General features: G+C 42.9%; 1 protein-coding gene across 10 annotated transcripts in view; it reads left to right on the top strand.

Moving 5' to 3' along the window:
* The window catches only part of FBXO15 (F-box protein 15), an 83,726-nt gene that overhangs the window by 13,613 nt on the left and 54,959 nt on the right, over positions 1–15,154 (top strand). For 8 of the 10 annotated variants that reach the window (XM_047697126.1, XM_047697124.1, XM_047697127.1 and 5 more), the window contains 5 exons: positions 49–291; positions 836–1,060; positions 4,440–4,566; positions 6,045–6,127; positions 7,108–7,250. In XM_047697126.1, coding sequence (XP_047553082.1) covers positions 49–291; positions 836–1,060; positions 4,440–4,566; positions 6,045–6,127; positions 7,108–7,250 — 821 coding nt within the window. The remainder of the gene's footprint in view (positions 1–48; positions 292–835; positions 1,061–4,439; positions 4,567–6,044; positions 6,128–7,107; positions 7,251–15,154) is intronic. The other 2 variants (XM_047697125.1, XM_047697128.1) reach the window with 2 other exon arrangements.

Genomic DNA, 15,154 nt, shown 5'->3' on the forward strand with positions numbered 1-15,154 from the left:
GGAGCATGCCAGTGTCTCTTAGTTAACGTAGTTCCTCTTCTCCCCCAGTTTTATTTGGTTTAGAATCTATACAACTGCATTTTCACCTAAAAGATGTAACTGGAAAGTTAACTCAGCAGAGAAGTCCGCTGTATCTATGAAGTCACTGTCGGTTGAGGATAAAGAAGCTGGATATTGGAAGAAAGAATTTATTACAAAGCAAAGAGCATCTGTAAAAGCCGCGCTCGCTCAGGTTCTCCAGCCTGTCAACCCGGACACAGGCCTTCCCGTCAAAACCAAAGAGGCCCTCAGGTATAAGTGCCCTCTTGAGCCATGCACGCCGGTTACTTGAGGGCCCCGTTTAACATTTATGTGCCCGTCACTGTGGAAAGGATGACAGAAGCCCAGGGGACCCTGTGTGTGAGCACATAGGTGCAGCTTAGCCTGTAAGGGACCGTCTTTTGAAGATTTATATGTTCCTGTGCACCTGTTAGCCATATAGTATTTCTCAATTCCATATACATGGCCCGGAGTTTATATGCGAAGCAGAAATAACCTAGGAATCTGCTGTAGTCAAGCAGGAGCACCCAGAGCACCCTTCCTTCTGGGTAGAACTTGTGTATTGCCAGTTCCGAGAACATGGGAGGCGTTCAGTGACTGTTTGATGGGTGAGGAGAAAAGCTCTGTAGAGGGAACCGTTGATGAACTGAACATTTACGTTGGGTGCTTTTGGAGAACTTCAGCTTTGGCTTTTCAGGAATTAGATACTTTAGAGATGATATGTGTAGTCGACTTTAGCGGTTTTTTTTGTTGTTGTTTTGTTTTTTTCCTCCTGCAACGAGGCAGTCATTTTTAGCTTTTCTTTCTCCAGAATATCTGGTTTATGTTGGGTAATTATATTGAAAGCAAAAAATGGACAAGAGTACGTCATGGAACACACTGACCTTTCCGTACATGATTCATCAGTGACGATTATGTGGTATGGCAAAAACTGGCCACAGCTAGCCATGCTGTCAGCCTTAGATTTGTGTGGTGTGATGCCAGTTTTTATGGACCGGTCTAAAACCCCCTCCAAAAATGGGTAAGTACTAATTCAACAGAACCTTTGGGTGAGAACATCCTAGGTGTAAATACTTGTACGTTAAAAATACCATCAGCATATTTTAATTTGATTTCATCTTAAAGACTTCTCGTGCATTGCAGATCACCATAGAATAGAAAAAGAATGGTTTTTTAACATTTATGATTAGATCTAAATTTAGTGTCCTCATATGTTAGTTGTCTGTAACAGAGAGTAGTATTCTAGTTAGCAAAATTCCTAGGTGACTGATGGCTAACCTTTTGTCCTTAGTTTTAACCATTTTAACACAAAGATATACAAAGCTATTATATCTGTTTTTAGTAAATGGTACAGTAATCATAGTTTAAACATTAGGTCCTAAGGTAATGATTCTTACTTTTATGTGCCTTTCTGTTGGACTGACTGGATGTGTGATCTTGGGCAAGTGGCTTAACCTCTCTGTGCCTCAGCTTTCCCATGTGTGGAAGGGGTTGGTGATGATGGCGATGAGTGCTGAGTGTGTGTGGCTGTTGTGAAGAGGACCAGAAGGTTTCACTGTCAAGTGCATTAGTCAGATCCGTGGGTGTCACCTTGCTGATGTGCACCGAGTCCTCACTTAGGGCTCTGTGCTGCGTCCACATGCATTCCAGGTCTCTCCCGCTCACTCTGCTGGTCATTAGTCCCTTTCTCCTAAAAGCCAGATGCTGCCTTCTCTACTGTCCTGACCTCCGAGCGCGAGTGCAGCTACATAGAAGGCACCGCGAACGTAGAGGTACACAGGTCATAGCTGCCTTTTCCAGGGTTGGTTTCCTGCCCTCGACTGTCTCCTTCACTGCCTGGCATCCATTGATGTTGCCATGGCATTTACCAGGCGTTGTTCCTGCCAGCCTGTGTGCTGGGGTTCCACCCCAGGTTTCTGTCACACGTCACGTGTGTCCTTGGGATGGAAGGTATTATTGTGGTGCGAGAGCGTTCTTTCCAGCCTCCCTGGACACAGACACATTTTTACAACTTTGTAACCCGGGACCTTGTTTTAGTTTCAGCTCTCTGGTGCTGATTCTTTGAGGATGTTTCAGGGTGTTTCTCCTTGTGCTGGGAATGTGAGCTCTGGGCCTCTCAGTGGTGATAAAGCTGGTCTCATTGTATTCTGAAAGTAAACTTAATGCTACTAAGAATAACACATGAATGATTTTCCCTGATTACGTTACTGAGATATTTCGGAAGCATGTTTACTTTTATAATTGGTACCTGTATTTGGATAAATCTCTGAAATTTCGTATGGTATCATGGTAGACACCAGATTTTTCTAAGATAGTGTTTAGTTTCATGCACTAGGAAATGGTGTTTGGAGAATCAGTCCACTATCTCTGTACTAATACAAACAACATGTTACCTGGCATATCACGAAATATTATTTATAGTATTAGGACAACATTATTAACATCAATTAAGATGGTCATGGAAGATGAAGTGGATAGGCTTGAACTGTAAAGCTGAGTTAAAGCTATTTTGCTCCTTAAAACTGCCATATGAGTCAGGAATCCTAGATACCGTGCAGTGGGAGAAGTGCTAGAATTCATCAGGAAAATTGATTTAGTGTAATTTATTTCCATTAAAACTCAGTGGACTTCAGAAAGTGTTTGATAAGCTGTGGGGAACAGACATTGAAAGTGTTTTTTAGGAATCTGTTTTGAGGGGCTCTTTGTTGCAAGTGGGAGAGTGAATGCTTTTATCATGCAGAAATTCTCACATGCATCTGTGTGACAGCAAAGGAGAAACTTGGTGATTGTTATTTGAGTCTTTTTTGTTTCCTCCATGAGGAAATTTTCAAGAATAGTGAAAGCCTTATTTATGTAATTTGCAATTTGAATTTTCCTGTATTTGATACCTTTCTAGTCAGACTCATTAAATTTTCTTCTCTGCAAGTGTTCTCCATGCTGTGATTTATGCTATATGTCTCCAAGATATTAGCCTTCGTTTCTCCTCTCTGTGTGGCCTGTGAGGCCGAGGCACATAGGGACTTCGCCTGTTCTCTCTCGAGTCTGTTTAAACTGCTGTGCAGCTGTGGTATGACTAGTCTCCTTTTGGGCCCACTGAAGAGTGTGAGAGGAGGGTTTTCATGCCCTGCTTGGCCTCATCTGTCCACACTGATAACCATAGAGGCAGTGACTACCATTTCTGAGCACCTTGGGGTTGGATCTAAGGTTTTCTTGATGCCAGACTTAGGTTCCTAACCCTGTGTTTGGCTTTCTCCCTGTGTATTCTACCTAACTGGGGTATATTTTTAGGTCACACATCACACACACACACTCGCCGACCACCACTCCCTAACTGTGGTTTTCAGCCCAAAAAGTCCTTTGAAGATTGAGGGAGAGACGAGGGTAGTCTGGGAGCTGCCGATTTGGTTCTGATGCTTAAAGCCTCCCCTTCTCACGCTCCCACTTGGAAACAGTACCACCGCAGAAACTCCTTAGTTTTCTGATTCTTTTACTAAGTGAACATTTGAATACCTTTCTCCTGCCAGCTGGTGTCTTAGGTGCTGGAGGAGAATGCTGGAAGGCCACATGGCCCCAGCTCCATAGGGACTTGCCTCAAATGGTAAGCTGTGTTAATTGGCCACTGAGAGCTCACCTGCCTTATAATTTCTATATATTGCTATATCTATATGATTTCTATATATCTATATATTTTATATAGCTATATCTATATTTACCATTGTAGCACTTTAGAAGTTTCATTCTGTTGTTTTTACCTCTTATGATGAATAGCAAAAGTGTTTCCTTTGTGTTTCCTTACACATCTGAGTTGTTACTTCCTCTTGGATATTAATTCAATACGCAGTGGATCTCCTTCATGACAGCACTCAGGAGATTTTGGTTTAAATTCATTTTCTAATATTAAAATGTTCACCCTCTCTGAGTTATCCTTGATAAAACTTTAAAAGGTATATATATCTGCTTTCAGACAATACCCTGAGACCCCCTCCTTTTTTGTCATTTAAAATATTTCATCTTTGCTTATGCATTATATGCCTTGATTAGGAGTACATGTGGGAATCTACTTTTGATGATAGCATTGTGCTGGGCTCTGAGGGGAAGAGGAGAGAAGATGGTTCTTTCTCACCCTCATGACTCTTCTACTTCTGCCTGAGCTGTTGAGTTGATAGTAAGAGCGAGGAGGAGGGAAGGAAACCAGTTGGGTGAGAAACTTGGGTGTGTCCATTTTCCTGTTATATAGGAGTTGTTTATGTCCCCGACCCTCCCCACACCATTCATTAACGAGGTGCACATTATTAGCATGCTCTTCTAAAGTCTTCTTGGGTGCGCTACACAGAATTGATAATACTCCAGATGTGAAAACTCATTTCTCTCTTTCCTTTCTTTGGCATGGATGTGCAAAGACCTCGGTGGCATTCTTTAATTGCAAAGTACAATCTAAGTAACTTAACTGAATCCACCATGATTGGCTGGGACAGCCTGATTCGGATCTTCTGTCTACACCCAGGCCTCCTGGTGGGGCTGTGGAAGGTAAGGTTCCAGTGCCTGCCTGCACTGTGCCATTTCCCTCCCCGCTCCATGTTGACTCACCATTATGCATGATACCAAATGTGAGGTCCCTCCAACTTTCCAATAACCATAGTCTGTTTTACGCTCCAGCAACTTCATTTTCCTAGCTAAACGACCCCCTGTTCAGGGGAGGCCCCTCTGCTGTTCTGCTGTCACAAATGATAGGCAACCTGTTCCTGTCTCCATGGTTTTGTTCATGTTCTCCCTCCCGTGTCATTGGAGCCTCCCCCTTCCTCCTTCCCAGCAGTCCCTGCTCCCTCCTCCTTTCACATCCGGTGTCTGCCAGAGGGTCTCTTACTGTGTGTTTACCCAGTCTCCACATGTGTTTCTGATCTGGTATGTGTGGCCTTACATGTCATCTGCCTTTCAGGAGACAGTGTCTGAAGAGTTCTCCTCTCCCACTAGATGAGGTTTCTTTTTTGCCGGGGTGAGACTGTTGACTGGCCCCGTCCTTTGGGGTTACTTTCTGGGCAGTCACTTCGGCAATGAGCATAACAGTGTGATGTTTCCTGTGCACCACATGTGGATGGAGATCTGTGGCCTCGGTTTGTGGGGGCTTTAAGATGGAAGTTCACAAACGAGAATAGCAGTCCACAAGTCTGAGTGAGGCTCAACAGAACCAAGATCTACAACATCGACCTTTTGTCATACTTTGTCTTTCTCAACCTGCTGGGGCCATCAGTTTTCCTATCCCTCCCTCGCTCTCTGTGTGAGGGTGACTTGTAGCCCACACAGCATTTGGCTTGTTGGGCACCTCCTTGACTTGAATTCATCTGTCTTTGTTGGTGCACGTAGTTATGAGGACCCTGGTTGGGCTGGTCATCCTCTGGCTGGCTACCGGAGAGCGGTGCCTCAGATCGACCATTCTGGGTTATCTCCACCAGTCCGTGTCAGCTATGAATTTGGGCAGGAATGGATGTCTGTTCCTCTACAGTCACATTTTCTACTACTCAACCTGGTGGCTGAATCTGTTTATTCCCACTGGCTTTGTCAAGTCAAGCAGGTAATCAAGAGAGGAACATGTGCCACTAATGTTAAGTATTTGTGGAATTAATCTTGTATATGTGAAGGTCTTACCAGTATTGTCATTATCTTGGGAAAGAGTTTGAAAGAACCTGGAACTAACCATGTGTATTTTCACGATGCACATAGAATATTTTGATATTTCACAAGTGCTGGTGATGTGATTGACATCACAGGATGTTAACCCTTTTGGTACCACGTGCTCTGTGTATTTGGGTAAACCGCGGTCCTGCTGTCAGTGCGCCCTGTGAATCTTACTGGATGGTAATAATGTATTAGCAGGAATAATGCTTTAGGACTGTGGTGATCTTGCAGTGGTAAGAAACTGCATCTATCCATAAGACGAATGTGCTGCGACCTTGTGAAAGATTAAAATATTTCAGTTGAAAATGTATTCTTTCTAATTAACTTTTCAGAGGGAGGAAGAACTGGCTTTTGTAATGGCAAATCTTCATTTCCATCACCTTGTGGAGAAGAGCACGTTAGGCTCAGCCACTGTGTATGTATTTATATGTGGGTGTGTTAAATTTTTGTATAGTCAATGTAAAGGATTAGAAGTTGATACCATCTTAATATCCTGAGAATAGCTACAAGATCTTCTGTTTTCAATCAGTAGAAACAAGCCAACAGGTGTAATTACTTAGCTGTTGCTGAAATAATTGGATTATTCATGAGCACACATTTGCTTTATTTGTTCTGGGTTCAGGATTATGTCCCCAGTAGAACAGTATTATGGGGGCAGGATAGTGTGTCATTAGCTTGTTATGCAGCATAGTGTGTCGTTATCACAAGATGCCAGTGCCTCAAGATGCTTCCCATTCTTTGCACTAATGTGTGTTTTCATATCTTGCAAGGCACGCAGACATCTGGCCAAGTCGGGTCTGCAGATGTGTTTTGCTTGGTCCACACAGTGTGTGTCTTTCGATGAATTTGAAGGTCTTCAGTTGGGGAATATGCTTTTCATCTCACTGCTCTCATACTCAATTTTTAAAAAAAATTATCTGGAAAGCTCCTGGATGCTTTTGAGTTTGCTGCCTTACCCAGTAAGGTTTTTCTTACCGAATAGAACTGTTCATCACAGCTGGGGCTCTTCAGCCTGGGTTCCTGCTCTGTAGGTCTGTTGTTTGGTGCATTCTCCTGCTGGGCAGCTCCATCCTCTGGCCCCGAGACTCCGGATGAGCAGAGCTGTCTTTGCAGAGCTGCTGGCCTAGGCACGTCCCAGAACCACGCTCCTCCGTGGTCCTCTGGGGAATACTTACGGAACTCATTCCTTTGCCCGGTTTTATAGAAGTTGGTGAAGGGAACATAAGGCGGTTCTTTCAAGTTCCTGGTGTGGAAGATCACTGGGAACCCTGTAGACGATTGATAGGAGCTGGTGTTTGGATGGATGCTAATTTGTTTTTGAAAGAGTATTTTCAGCTTAAACATTTTATCTCTGGTGTTGATAAACTTGTGTGTATGTTTTGTTTTGCTTTTTAGCCCCTACGAGCTACCTCCTCATACCCCTCTTTTGGATGACCACCCAGAGTACGGACTGCATGGCTACCAGCTCCATGTTGATATGCACAGCAGTGGAATTTCCTACCTGTGTGGCACATTTCGCAATCTCTTTACCAAGAAAGGTGAAAGTAATTGATTTTTTGTTTCAGTATGAAATTAAAAGGTTGGAGACAACAGGGGACCAGTTTTTATATGAGTTAAGAATTGTCTCTTCACTGATCATCTGTTGGCACTCTGTCTTCCCATACCCATACCTCATCCTACGACTTAAGAAATCCCGTGGCTAGATCTAGTCTCTTTAGTCTTGGGCTCTGTCTCCTTCACTACCATCTCTCTGCCTTCTGGAATATTCTCTACTCATCTTTTCTGCTAATACTTTCCTTACTGTTTAGCCCTGCTGTGCCTCCCCCGCCCACCCCAAACTTCTTCCCTTCTTTCTCGAAGGAATTCGAGAAAGTGTAGCATCTGTCCAGGATAAGAATAAAGAGAAACCACCCTTCTGTATATACTGCATCCATGTTTGTCATGCTCACCAAAGCCGAGACAAAGACTGGAGAAGGCTGAGAGGGAGGAGACCTCAGTTGAGTGAAACAGAAGAGGAATATAGAATGCCCCCTGTTCTGCTTTGTCTTATTGTTTCCTCCTTTTTTTTTTCTTAAAAGATTTTATTTATTTTACTTGAGAGAGAGAGGGAGAGAGCACAAGCGCAGAACAGCAAAAGGAGAGGGAGAAGCAGGTTCCCCACTAAGCAGGGAACCCAAAACCAAGCTCAATCCCAAGACCCTGGAATATGACTTGCGCTGAAGGCAGATGCTTAACTGACTGAACCACCCAGGTGCCCCTCAAGCATTTTTGGAAACAATATTTTATAGGGGAAATTTTATACTTCATTTCTGAATATCCTACTTCCCAGAATTCTTTCATTTAATAGATTTGATATCCATTAGTAATCCTTGCCTGAATCAATTTATTTTAGAGTTTAGAAAATGGTGATTTTCTAATTTTTGGTGATTTTTCTTATTAATGGTGATTTTCTAATACTTCTACATTTATTAGCTGAGATTTTCTAAAGAAATTCCCCACATCAACTGGTGAGCTCCTGTAGTGGCAGGGTTAATGAGCTTTCTCTTTGACCACCAACGGTCAGATTAAGGAATTGATGTTATCATCACTCCATGTGGTGGGAATTATTTTGAGTGCACTCTCTCTCTTCTTTGCTGTTTAGTGTCATTGTGGACTCTTGGTTTTTTATTTAGTCAATAATGTATAGACAACTATAGACATCATTCTTTTTGAAGCTAAAATTGTCCTTAGTTTGGTCAGTGGGTCTACTTCAAGCCAGCTCCTGTGCCCTTTTAATACACCCTCATAAGTCTTTAAGTCTTTGTTTTTTAACTCAGGATTTCTAGGTTTTTCTGTGCCTGTTGGCATTTTTATTAGAATTATGTCAAATGTGTATACTGACCTAAGGTGAATCAACATCTTTGTTGTTGAATTTTCCTCCCCAAGAATGTGGTTTATTTTTCATTGTGTTCAAGAATACTTACATGTCTTTTAGGGTGTTTCAGAATTTTCTTCATACTAGTCTTACACATTTCTTGTTAAGATCTTTAGTATTTCATCTTTGTTACTTCTTTTAAATTGTACCTTCCATTTGTAATGTTTTTTTGTGGCTTTGGTCTCAGGCCACTTCATAGAGCAAGTTGGGAAGTATTCCTGCTTACTTCTGGGGTTTTTTGGAGGCTTTTACATGGAATTGGTAGTAGATCGCCTTCAATGGTTGGTCACCTGGGAAGCCATCAGGGCCTGGAGCTTTCTTTGTGGGAAGGTTTTTAACTACAGCTTCAATTTCTTCTATAGATAGAGGGCTACTTAAGCTATCTCTTTCTTCTTGCATGAGCCTTGGTATTTTGTGTTTTTAAAGACATTTGTCTAAATATTAATTATGTTAAGATCAGTGGGGTAAGGGTATTTTTGGCTTGCTCCCTCTAGTACAAATTTCTCTGTGAATGTTCACCAAATGATGGGTACCTATATCCATCATTTTACTAGAGACTGCAAAAATGATGTTTCCCGGGGCGCCTGGGTGGCTCAGTGGGTTAAGCCGCTGCCTTCGGCTCAGGTCATGATCTCAGGGTCCTGGGATCGAGTCCCACGTCGGGCTCTCTGCTCAGCGGGAAGCCTGCTTCTCTCTCTCTCTCTCTCTGCCTTCCTCTCCATCTGCTTGTGATCTCTCTCTGTCAAATAAATAAATAAAATCTTAAAAAAAAAAAATGATGTTTCCCTAGTGCAGTCATTCCCTCTGTGACCATTATCTAGTATCCTTCTGTAAAGAAGAGTTTTCTTTTATCAACTATTTGGTTACCTGAAATATGATTAGTATGGGAAGGGCAGGGCATGTGCTTGAGTCCTTCTTTTTATTTACAGAATAGTGATAAATGCTCTAACAGTCTTCAGAGATGACTTAGAGGGTTTTGGGGGGGGGTATTATTTTGAACTCATAGATTAAAAAATGTAGTTTATGTATTTTCAGTCATTATTCCTTTTATAGTTATTGTGATGCTCAAATTGTCATCTTCTTTTGTGGTCTTTTGACATGACATGATTCCTCTTTGGTAGCTTGCTTGTACTCTAACATGACCAGATACCTCAGGCTCATCTTGTCTGTATCTTGTGCACATTTGGAATTATCCATTTTCCCAAGGAGTTCTGGTTCCCTTTAGTTCCACTACACAATGGCATTTAGAAACTATAACTTGGATCTTGGAGATGCACGTTGCTTTTGGGTTTTCATTCCCTTTAGCGTTTTCAGTAGGCGGTGCTAAGAAGTTTGTAATTTTTATAGTGGGAAGAAATAAATCATGCATTCATGTAAATGAAAGATTCTAAGGTTTTTACTTAACTTAGGTTTGACTCTATACTTGTATCTCTTTCTCATGCTGCAAGTCTTTGTCCCAAACAACATCAAAATATGTAATCATTTAAAAATGGCAATATTGATATTGTTACTAATAATGAACCCACTGAATGTTCTTTTAATTAAGATTTTCCTGCTGCTCTTCATAGGCTTCAGATGCACCATGCCAGAGAGTGAAAACACCCAAAGTAGTCCTCGGTGTGGTTATGCTGCCACTTACCGTACAACCAGAGTGATTTGTTTCAGTTGATTTTTTTTATTTTTCGGGATTGCTTTCCTTCTATATTTACATTAAAAATTTTTCATCCTGCATTTACATGGTTTATCGTTGAAACTATAAACAAGGAAGCTCGGGGAGGTTTACTTCTACCCTTGTCCTTCATCCCTGCTCTCTCCCTTCCTCCAGAGGTGACCCTGTATTTTGATATTGGCCTTTGGCTTATTCCGTAGATGCTTTTTTCTGAATATACAATGCTACAGGTCCGCGTGTTTCTATTTCTCCCAGCTTTTCTAAAGGGGCACACTGTACTCCTTTTTGAAAGTTCCTTGCTCTTTTCCAGTTGGTAATAGATTCTGGAGATTACTCTTTAGAATGACATGGAGATTTTTCTCATTCTGTCTTTTGAAACCAGCTTTAGGTAGGCACTTTGTTAATGGTTTCTGTCTGTGGTTTCCACGATTACAGAGAGTGGTATAGTAAATAAATGACGTTTTCCATACGTCCTTTTATATTTCGCCAGTTTGTCTTTGTAATACTTTCTGAGGATTGCTGGTCAAGGGGCAGATGCACGTATAATTTTGAAAGAGACTGTCAAATTCCCTTTTATGGGGGGATTTCTAACTTAATAAGGATATGAAGTCAATAAAATGTTTTATTACTGGGGATGTTTGTTCTAGGTTTGTATTATGTGTTATACAAGGCAGTTAAGGAACTTTCTATTCCTAAAGTACTTGGATTTAAAAAAAATATTGGGAATGGTGGGTAAATGTCAACTATGTCTTTGGGCAGTACTGATGCTCATATGATTCCGTCTCTGTGATGCTATTAATGTAGCCAATTTCCTCAGTCTGTCTTCTAGTGGGAAACATCCTGGAGCTTCTGACAGAAGCTTCTCATGTCATGTGTCTGCTTATTTTTAAGCTACTGTTGGTATTTAGTGTTTTTCCATTTACACTCAGATTATTTATAGTTTCATTTTTAAAAATCTGCTTCTGATCTGGTTATAATCCGGTTTTTTACTTTTCATTGAATCAGTTTTTAGTATTTATATGATTTCCTAGAATGTCGTATGTTTTGTTTAGATTTATTTTGATCTCTTTCTAGCTTTTTGAGTTGGCTGCTTTATTTTTTAATTCTCAGGGTTTCTTGTTTTTCTTCAGTTCTCTTTGTGCTGTGCGCAGGATCTTGGAGTCTCTGCTTCAGGAAGGAACTGAAGGTGATCTAGAGAATGAGCCCTCTTGGACCTGAGTGTGCTCTGCAGCCTCTCCTCAGGGCCTTGCCCTGGGAACAGTCCTCCCAGTTTTATGAAGGCGTGAAAATTCTGCCTTTCTTCTCAGTACTTCATCCCTTTTAACTTTATTCTGTTATTGAAATAGAGAAGAAAATCTTCTCCCTTTTTCCGGTATATACTGTTGAGGGGGCTGTTAACTTGCAGTGGTCTGTCCGCAGGGTACAAACACGTTTGCCCTCTGGGTCCTGTTAGTGGAGAAATTGTTCTCTCGAGGACGTCCTCAAGTGCCCTCTCACTTCCAGACTTTCTTATCTAGCACCATCTACACTCTCCTTGAGAGCCTGTGCTGTGTCTTCCTGTCCTCTTAGGTCAGATCTGTCTTAGGGCTGAGTGTGTAGAACTTCAGGAGGAGAGTTCTAAATGAATACAGCATTACCTTGATTAAGCCTTGTGTGCGTTCCTTATACCTGAGCTGTGCCCTTAATGAGGAAGACCGCAGTACAGGGAAGACTTGTGGGCACTCGTTATAGGTTCTTGCTGAATGTTTTATATTAATTATGCAACGTAATCTTCATAGCAAGCCGACGAGTTGGGTACTATTTTCTCTCCCGTGTTATTGGTAAGAGGCTGCAGCTGGTAGTGTAGGTCAGTTCTTTAATATTAGAGCGCTGTCTGCACCCGCACAGGCCGGTCTCCAGAGCGTGGGTCCTAAACACTGGGCTGCACTGTCTTCCGTATATTTGTACTTTCAGTGACGTGCTTCTCGAATACGTGTTCTTGTGTGTGTGACTTGGTCTGTCTTTTCAAAGTGTTGGCGTCCTAAGGGCAGTCCTTCTGGGTCCTTCTCTATGGCTTGTGGGGGCAGCCTGGAGCCACTGTTTTGTTGATGCTGGGGGCCCGCTGGGTAGGCTGGCTGATTGGACCCAGAGACTGAGGAAGTTGGAGGAGAACGGGAAGCTGAGATGGGGGTAACTCACTTTTCATCCCTTTTCACAACTAGAAAATAGATTTCCACCTTGAGAAGCCTGCCCAAGCGAGAGGCCTTTGTTTCCTCTGCATGTGCTTCTGCGATCAGGAATCAGCAGAGGGCGCTGCTGCCATCGGCGTCTTCTCAACATTTGAGGAAAGTACAAGCTGGAATGTCCTCTGCAGGTTCTGAGAAACTCTCTGGTGGTACCATGTGGTATATTTAGTAATTCTGGCCCTGTCATTGCAGTTGGGGATGACAGCACTTTGCCCTGCATTTTAAGAACACTTTCTCTCCCTATCAAGGATAAAAGGTTTTATCATCGTGTCCCTAGCGTTGAGGTGGCTCTGTCCACTGTCATCAGTGAGACATGAGAAACCCGGCCTGATTCTAACGAGGCCATCTGTAGGCAGCGGAGGAAGCAAAGGGGACAAGGTTGGATTTGTATATCTGATTCATTCATCAACAAGCAGTTAGTGAACGCATGTGCGCCAGCCACGGGCCATAGATGTGTCCGACGCGGAGCCTGCTGAGCTAGGTGACAGGCACGTGCGGGGCACGCGGGATTCCTGGGGGGGTCCTCTGGAAGGGCAGACCAGGTGACCAGCGCAGTGTTCAGATAGGGTAACAGTGTGGGTCTAGACTACTTAGCAGGAGACCCAGGGCATGGAAAGGGCACAGCTTTAATTAAATATGACGTAACTTTTTTTTTTTTTAAAGATTTTATTTATTTATTTGACAGAGAGAAATCACAAGTAGGCAGAGAGGCAGGCAGAGGGAGAGGAGGAAGCAGGCTCCCTGCTGAGCAGAAAGCCTGATGTGGGGCTTGAACCCAGGACCTGGGATCATGACCTGAGCCGAAGGCAGCAGCCTAACCCACTGAGCCACCCAGGCGCCCCAATATGACGTAACTTCTAAACAGAGCCTGAATTTGGTGATTGCATAGGGTCATTTCCAGCTTTCCACCTTTAAATAGGAATTCTGAGGACATACCAATCTAGTCCACAAATTCACTGCAGTTTTATTAAAAAATCCTTGTGGGAATTTACAATGCAACTTGCAAAGTTGAGTCTACATCCATTTAGACGTACTCAGGTGCATATCGAATGGCTGACAAAATTTTTGTTTTAAAATTTTAATTGTGAGATAATATATTCTTTCCTACATATGATGTGTGTACAGACTCCAGACAAACAAACAAACAAATAAACAATAAAACCCATGTAATCACCACACAGTTTAGGAAATGAACCATTACCAGTAACTTGGAAGCCACCTGGGTCTCCCTTCTGGCTGGTTCTGTATATTGTGTTAACCATCGTTCAGTGTATTAATTGTTCCTTTGCTTTTTCTCTTTCTTAAAATTAAACTTCTTTGTGTTGTGCACTGACACAGAGAAATGCATCAAACAGATTATCGTAAAGCAAACACTCATGTGATCACCATCCAGGTCTTGATTAAATTTTGAAAATGCATGGAGGGGACTGGCCAGACCTCATGTTAAACCCACTGACCAAGAGTGTGCGGTGTCACGGAGATGGGCGCAAGCTATACACATCTTTTGTGCCTCCAGAGTCTTTTATCAGATTATTCTCCCAAATGTGGGGCACACCACACAGCAATCACTAGCTGTTTTAATGAGTTGTACCACGATATACCTGTGTGTGTGAGCATGCCTCCCTGTTAGAGGACGCGTGTGTGTTCCTCTAGCGCGGTAGTGTAGAGTGCATCGTATAGATTCATTTGGCTAAAATGGGCTGAGAAGCTCTTCAGAATTGTCTCTGCAGGGAACACACACAATCCAAAGGCTCATGCCATGTTTTTTTTTTTTTTTTTTAAGATTTTATTTATTTATTTGACAGACAGAGATCACAAGTAGATGGAGAGGCAGGCAGAGAGAGAGAGAGAGGGAAGCAGGCACCCTGCTGAGCAGAGAGCCCGATGCGGTACTCGATCCCAGGACCCTGAGATCATGACCTGAGCCGAAGGCAGCGGCTTAACCCACTGAACCACCCAGGCGCCCCTCGTGCCATGTTTATACTGAAGTGCAATAGCAGAGTGAGTTCTGGCCAGTTGAGATGCTCGGCCTCTCTGTCACAGTATTTTCTCTGAACAAGACAGCCCTTTGTTCTCTTTTCTTAACTCTGTCTCATGGACTTTGCTACAAGGTCCTTTAGATTTTTTTTTCCTTTTTACCACACATGTTACTGTTACAGACAAAGCGGAAGACCCTGGTTAGTTCTTGGTGCCTGGAGTGGGACTGCTGACACAGAGAAGAGGTCAGGTCTGAGTTGGTTCGGTGGGAGATACCCAGGATGAGCAGGACCTCTGCGGCTCCCCAGCAAGGCCCCTGCTTGCGGCAGGCCTGTCCTCATCCACCTGAAGCCATTGCTAATGCCTCTCGGGGTTGGATCCCCGCTCTGGCTTGGTGCGCTGAGTTCCCAGGCTGGTGACCGCCCAGCCCTGCAGGATTCTTCAGCTGCCTTCACCCTTTCCAATCAGAGCAGGCTCCATTCTGGAGTGCTCAGGAGTAGCCTAGGACTTAATTTTATAAGATACTGCTCAAGGTTCCAGACATTATTTTCCCTCAGTCAGACATTGTACTGAGGGCAGGAGTTACTCCCTCTCGGCACTACCTCCTTGTGAATGAAAGGATCTGTGTCCTTCCTTCTTTCCCGAAAGTTTTCACTC

The sequence above is a fragment of the Lutra lutra genome, chromosome 12 (assembly GCF_902655055.1).
Source record: "Lutra lutra chromosome 12, mLutLut1.2, whole genome shotgun sequence".
Lineage (NCBI taxonomy): Eukaryota > Metazoa > Chordata > Mammalia > Carnivora > Mustelidae > Lutra > Lutra lutra.